Raw genomic sequence first — 7115 nt, forward strand, 5'->3', positions numbered from 1 at the left:
GAGATACCATATTACAAACTAGAGGACCAGTGCACGAAATAGGGGGTCCCTCAGCCCTGCCTCCGCCCTCTGGGGATGTCCGATTGCCTTGGAGACAGGAGAGGCTCCAGCCACCACTCCTGCGCTCGCCAGCCATGAGCCTGGCTTCCGGATGAGCAGCACTCCCCCTGTGGGAGTGCACTGACCACCAGGGGGAAACTCTTACATTGAGTGTCTGTCCCCCAGTGGTCAGTGCGTGTCATAGCAACCAGTCATTCTGCTGTTTGGTCAATTTGCAAAATAGGGTTTTATTATATAAGATATGTAGCCCCCATGAATAGTGACAGCTTATATTTTTGTATAGTTTTCAAGAGCATACTTATAGATACCTTTTGGCCCTTATAGCATTTTGATGAGGTTTTAGGTATTAATTCCACTATTTCTAGACTCTCAGGAGTTAGGTGACCAGTGCATACATGATGGCCAATAAACAGTACAACCAAGGAGTGACAGGGAAGATGTGGGTCCATCCTACTCTTCCCCAGCCTGAGATTAGAGAAGGAAGCAGGTATAAAATTGATAACTGTCCTGACTAGTTTGGCTCAGTGGATAGAGTGTCGGCTTGCGGACTGAAAGGCCCCAGGTTCGATTCCGGTCAGGGGCGTGTTCCTTGGTTTCGGGCACATCCCCAGTGGGTGGTGTGCAGGAGGCAGCTGACTGATGTTTCTAACTCTATCCCTCTCCCTTCCGCTCTGTAAAAAGGCAATAAAATATATATATTTTTAAAAATCTGATAACTGAGGAGATTGGTTTGGGCCTTCTCACCTGTGCTATTGGGCAACATGCCCTGAGAGGCCATGCTGGCCCACTGCAACACAGCTTACTAGTGAACTTGAGCTTGTGGGCTGGGTTAGCATGATGGGGATTCTGGCCCCACCTCAAATGAGCTCTGTGCTCAGTGAATCACTTGAACACCCTCATTTCTTCTCAGATAGGGGATTGAGTACAACTTCCAAATCCCCTTTCTTTGCCAATTCTATGACAGGTGATGTTGCATAGAATCAGAAGAGATTTGGCATTTGTGTAGCAGTGGGAGTACATGGGAAAGGACATGTCAACTTTTGAGGCCATTTAAAAAAAACAAAACATTCCTCAGTTATTCCTGTGTTTTCTTTATTGAAAACTCTTTTGCAATAGCGAATTGATTTTCCTGAACTAAAATCTAATAAGATGTGTCTTGCACATCAGTGGTCAGCAAACCGCAGCTCGCGAGCCACATGCGGCTCTTTGGCCCCTTGAATGTGGCTCTTCCACAAAATACCACAGTCTGGGCGAGTCTATTTTGAAGAAATGTCATTAGAAGTTTAAGTTTAAGAAATTTGGCTCTCCAAAGAAATTTCAATTGTTGTATTATTGATATTTGGCTCTGTTGACTAATGAGTTTGCTGACCACTGTTCTACTTGAATGCTTTTAAGGATATGTTGATTTATATGTTTATCTAACATACTTTGTTTTTTCTGCCAATTCTTTTTTTAAAAATAAATCTTTATTGTTGAAAGTATTACATATGCCCCCCCCCCCCCCGGGCGCATTGACCCCCTGCAGCCAGCTCCCCCCCCTCCCCAGGCCTTTACCACCTATTGTCTATGTCCATGGGTTATGCATATAATGTCTTTGGTTGATTACCTCCCCCCCTCCCCCTCTTCCCTCAGAGATTCTATACTCTCTTCCATGCTTCCATGTCTCTGGATCCACTCTATTCATCAGTTTATTTTGTTCATTAGATTCCACATATGAGTGAGATCATGTGATACTTGTCTTTCTCTGACTGACTTATTTCACTTATTTTCTGGCAATTCTTAATCTTCTTCTAAGAATGTATAAGTATCCTCTCCATACTCTAGGCCACCCCTCATGCTTACCCTTTGTGATTTTGTCCAAAAGTCAGGGAGGCGAGTGAGGTTGGCTTTTATGATTTTGTTTATGTATTTATTGATATGTGCTCAATATATTTAGAGGAAATCTTTGTTTTCTATCTATGAGCATAGGATTTCTCTAATTGTTCCTTCTCTTCCCTTAACAAAAAGAAAAAGGAGTAGATTTTCACCTATTATGGAATTCACGAAACACTTAATTCCTGGCAATGCCATCTCCATAGATCAGTAGAACTCTTGTGGAATTGATCAACCTGCTGATTATTTGGAATCGAGCAAGAGGAACCCTAAAATGAGCACAGCTCGGAGCAAAAGTACACTTGCAGGGCTATCTCATGGAGAAGGGGTATTTCTCAGGAACCCAAACATGGCAATATCTATGTCAATAATTGGTCCTGTTTTTAATATTCCATGTGACTCGAGGTAGTTGGAGCATCTCATGAAGTTTCTATTTTGAAAATAGCGTATTTGTGAAAATTACTTCTAAAATCCTTGAACCTATGAGAATGTTCGTTGGGTTGGGAAACTTTCATGCTGCTGACCCCTAAATCATAGCAAAAATGGGTCTGAAGTAGGTAGGATTTCAAGGTGAGTTTACCAAGTACGAATGTTTTTTATGTGCACTACTAGGTTTTTCCTGGGTATTTAAAAATATATTTATTGATTTCAAAGGTGAAGGGAGAGGGAGAGAGAGATAGAAACATCAACAATGAGAGAGAATCATTGATCGGCTGCCTCCTGCATGCCCCACACTGGGTATTGATCCCACAACCCGGGCTTGTGCCCTCACTGGGAATCGAACCTTAACCTCCTGGTTCATAGGTCGATGCTCAACCACTAAGCCTTGCTGGCTGGACATGGGTCTTGAGTTAACATGCATGTCTTAGTTCTATTGACCACCAAGTTCAATATCCCCATGGAGTTTGCTGACTGGATGACTGGCTCCTCCACATTGAAGCTATCTAGGGAGCTCTTGTGGTCCTTAGGCTCAGAGACAAAGCCCAACCTGCCACTGAGTAAAATGGAGAGTGTTTGGCTAATGTAATCAAGGGATGTACAGCTGTTCTGTAGTCCTTTCATATTGATAAAGGAAACAGTTGTGGAGGGGGGCGGCAATGTTAAAATATGTACACAGATAATAATTTAATAAAAAATGTATAAAAAAACAATAAAAAAAGGAAACAGTTGTCATCAGAAGGGTGGAAAATGAAAAAAAATCTGTGAGCGTTCAAGTACTATTTGATGCTATGCTATTTATTGCACTTGAGAACAAATTGAGATCAGCAGGAATAGGACTGAATGATGCTTAATCTCAAATGGACTGCGATTCAGGCAATAGTAGATTCCTAGGAAATAAATGGGTCTATCAGCTCAGGCTTTCATTTTAACTTAATTTGTTTACATAATACCTCTAGTAGAAAGCAGACCGTAGGTAAGAGAGTCAGGAGCAATGTGCTTTTAAGGCTTTTTTTGAAGTTTAGAAATGATTAGTGGTCTTTATAAGATTATAAATTTAATCTAAATTGAAATGCTTTTATAAATTTTCTGAATAAGTTACTTCCAATTTAAGATGAAAGCAAGTGATCAGTTCCTCTGACAAAAGGAGACTGTGGTATGTGAGGAGGAAGTGATAATAGAGTATTTCTTAGGATTGTCTCTGAGTGGGAGTTAATTATGGAAAGTGTTTTGAAACATTGTCTGTTTTTTTTAATACCTTGCTAAATTAATTCCTCTTTTGATCTAGTGATAGATACAGCGATGCCAGTGATGACAGCTTTTCAGAGCCAAGGATAGCTGAGTTGGAAATAAGCTAATACATGACTGGGAATGACAGGCGCTACCTGAGAGGGTAAGAAGGAATCTCTGAGTTCTTGTTTGTTTTACAGACAAGCTGCTGTCTTGGTGTAGAAGGGAGCAAGCACTATAGGATTTGTCTACAGGATCCTATTTGCCTGGCAGAGGTAGACAGACCTCACAGCCCACTACACCTTTGGTAAACTGGAATGTACCTGAGAAAGCTAGCAGTTAGTATGGGGAGAGTGGAATGCATTTGAGGCCAGGAATCCCATATCATAAAAGCCCAGTGATTGAAATGGTGGAACGACCAGAATGAGCAGAGACCAGAATGATCACGGCCCCTCACTCCGGCTGGTCACCCCACAGCAGGCGGTTAAGGGCGATCAGGCAGGCAGGTGAGTAGTTAGGGGCCATCAGGGAGGCAGGCAGAGTGATTCGGGACAATCAGGCAGGCAGGCAGAGGTGGTTAGGGGAGATCAGGCAGGCATAGGCAGTTAGGGGAGATCAGGAAGTCTGGCAAATGGTTAGGGGCTAGTGGTCCTAGATTGCGAGAGGGATGTCTAACTGTCAGTTTAGGCCCAATCCACAGGGATTTCTGCGGGATTGGGCCTAAACCAGCAGTTGGACATCCCCCGAAGGGTCCCAGTTTTCAAGAGGGTACAGGCTGGGTTGAGAGATGTCTTCCCCCTCCCCCTGCATGAATTTCATGCACTGGGCCTCTAGTAAATAGATAGATAGATAGATAGATAGATAGATAGATATAGATTTTTCTATCTATCTATCTATCTATCTATCTATCTATCTATCATCTATTTATTTGATGCATATATATACAATACACCTGGAGGCCGAAGTGGGTAGAGTTCTAATAGTTTAGGTCAGGGATCAGCAACCTTCTTCTGTAAAGGGCCAGATAGTAAATACGTTAGGCTTTGCAGGCCATGCGGCCTCTGTCACAGCTACTCCACTTTGCCACTGTAGAGGAAAAGCAGCCAGGGACCACACTCAGCTGAATGGGCAGGGCTGCAGCCCAGTAAACCCGTTTATGAAAACAGTTTGCTGGCCCCTAGTCTAGGTCGCTGTGGACAGCAGGTTTCCTCGGGTGTGTGTAAAATAACATAGTATTTTATCTCTTTGCAGGGCGATGGCAGAGACGGGCATGGCTGCTGAGGGCAGCCTATTTTCCGCGCTGCTCTATTAGGCTTTATTAGAGTGACAGCAGCCTGGCTAGCTTGATCATATCCCAGCTCGGAGGCCTGGGTTGACCTGCTCTCTTTAGCAGGGACAGCAGCTTGGGGATATTTGTAGAGTTCATTGCTCCAGTGTCAGTTCTCTTTGTATTTCACTTAGGGACTGAATATTCATGTTCTCCATGGAAAGCACATTCGTATTTATTTAGGTTTGCCTCAATGGAGAGCTTTAGGAGCAAACCAAATGATGCAAAAATTAGCTGGGAGTATTTTAAAGACTTGTATTATTCAGGTTCTGATGTTGCTAATACACATATTCCTTTTATTTTTATTTTTTTAAGGCTCTGAAGTAATTGAAGCCAAGATAAAGCAACTACCTGAAGAAATCACCACATTCTTAAAGAATCACGCAACGTGGGACGAAAGCCTCAAAGGGAATCAAATGATATGTACTTTCATGCACCAGAACCAAAGGGGCACTTTCCTTTTCCCTCCAGAGGCGGCCCTTGGGTCTCCCAGATTTCCCTAGCCGATTAAACATTTCCCACCAACCTGACTGGGGGAGAAAGTGTGTCTTTATCTTGTCTGGTATACCGTGATGACAGGTGCTGAGCAACGATACAGGACCTGAGCCTTCACTGGGCTGTATGGGAAGGGTGGCAGGGCACATGCAATAAAACGAATTTTGAGTGAAAAATGAGCCATTCTTTGACTTGGAACTCCACCACCGATCTCGGTGCGGCCCAAGCTTATTTCAATGTCTTGCCCACTTTATTTCTAGTTAAAAGGGAATTTAAATAGGTCCAAGGATGGGGGTGGCAAGTAAGGCCTGTGCTCAGGCACAGAATTGAAGGGGTCCTAAAAAATCTCAGGAATCAAGATCAGTTCATATACACCGTGTCCCCCCAAAATGTATACGCACTTTAACAGCTGATAGCTGAAGACTCTATTACATTTTGAAAATGAAATGTTTGTGTGTGTATTGTTTGTTAATCCTCACCTGAGTTTATTTTAGAGAGAGTGGAAGGGAAGGGGAGAGACACACAGAGAGAAACATCAATGTGAGAGAGACACATTGATTGGTTGCCTCCCACACTCGCTGAGTACGGCCGGGGATTGAGCCTGCAACAGAGGTACATGCCCTTGACTGGAATCGAACCCGGGAACCTTCAGTCCACTTCAGTCCACAGGGCCGATGCTCCAACCACTGAGCAAAACCAGCAAGGGCAGAAATGAAACATATTTTAATAAACGCTTTATTCAAAGTGTATATACATTTTTGGGGACACCCTGTATATTTTTTAATTGAGATGAAATTCACATAACATAGAATTAACCATTTTAAAGCGAACATTGCAGTAGCATTTGGTACATTCACAATGTTATGCGGCCACCACCTTTATCTACTTCTGAAACATTTCCAACACTCCAGAATAATCCCCATTCCTACCTCCTCCCAGCCCCTAGCAACGCTAATCTTTCTGTTTCTATGATTTTCCAATTCTGGATATTCCATGTAGATGACATGATACAATATATAGCTTTTTGTATCTAGCTTCTTTCATTTAGCATCATTTAAACAAAATTTATCTTTTTTGTTGAAGATATTACAGATGTTCCCTTTGTTTTTTCCCATTGACCCCCTCCCCTCTCACCTACTCCTCCCAGGCTTTCTCCACCCTATTGTCTGAGTTCATGGGTTATGGTATGCATATATGCAAACATGCTCTTTGGTTGATCTCTTCCCCTCTTCCTCTTCCTTCTGAGATTTCACAGTCTGTTCCATGCTTCTGTGTCTGGATCTATTTTGTTCATCAGTTAATTTTCATTAGATTTCACGTATGTGAGATCATGTGATACTTGTCTTTTTCTCTTTCTGGCTTATTTCGCTTAGCGTAATAGTGTAGTGTCATGTTTTTTAAGGTTCATCCTGTGTATCAATGCTTTATTCCTTTTTATAGCCGAATAAAATTCCATTGTATCTACCACAGTTTGTTTATGTCTTCATCTGTTGATGGGCATTTGAGTTGTTTCCACCTTTCAGCTATGAACATTTATGTGCAAATATTTGAGTACCTGTTTTTAATTCTTCTGTGTATATACCAAGGAGTGGAATTGCTGGGATATATGGTAATTCTGTTTAATTTTTTGAGGAAGCAGCTGTTATATTTTAATTCAATTTTTTAAATATATTTTATTGATTTTGTACAGAGA

At 42.2% G+C, this 7115-nt stretch overlaps 1 protein-coding gene across 5 annotated transcripts in view; it reads left to right on the forward strand.

Annotated features, from left to right (window-relative positions):
• The window catches only part of CTPS2 (CTP synthase 2), a 123916-nt gene extending 117025 nt beyond the window's left edge, over positions 1-6891 (forward strand). For all 5 annotated transcript variants that reach the window (XM_084869834.1, XM_084869832.1, XM_084869833.1 and 2 more), the window contains exons 18-19: positions 3659-3763; positions 5243-6891. In XM_084869834.1, the coding sequence (XP_084725960.1) occupies positions 3659-3728 (70 nt within the window). In that variant the 3' untranslated portion in view covers positions 3729-3763; positions 5243-6891. The remainder of the gene's footprint in view (positions 1-3658; positions 3764-5242) is intronic.
• Positions 6892-7115: the final 224 nt, after the last annotated feature.

The sequence above is a fragment of the Pipistrellus hanaki genome (assembly GCF_964339955.1).
Source record: "Pipistrellus hanaki genome assembly, chromosome: X".
NCBI classification, from domain to species: Eukaryota; Metazoa; Chordata; class Mammalia; order Chiroptera; family Vespertilionidae; genus Pipistrellus; species Pipistrellus hanaki.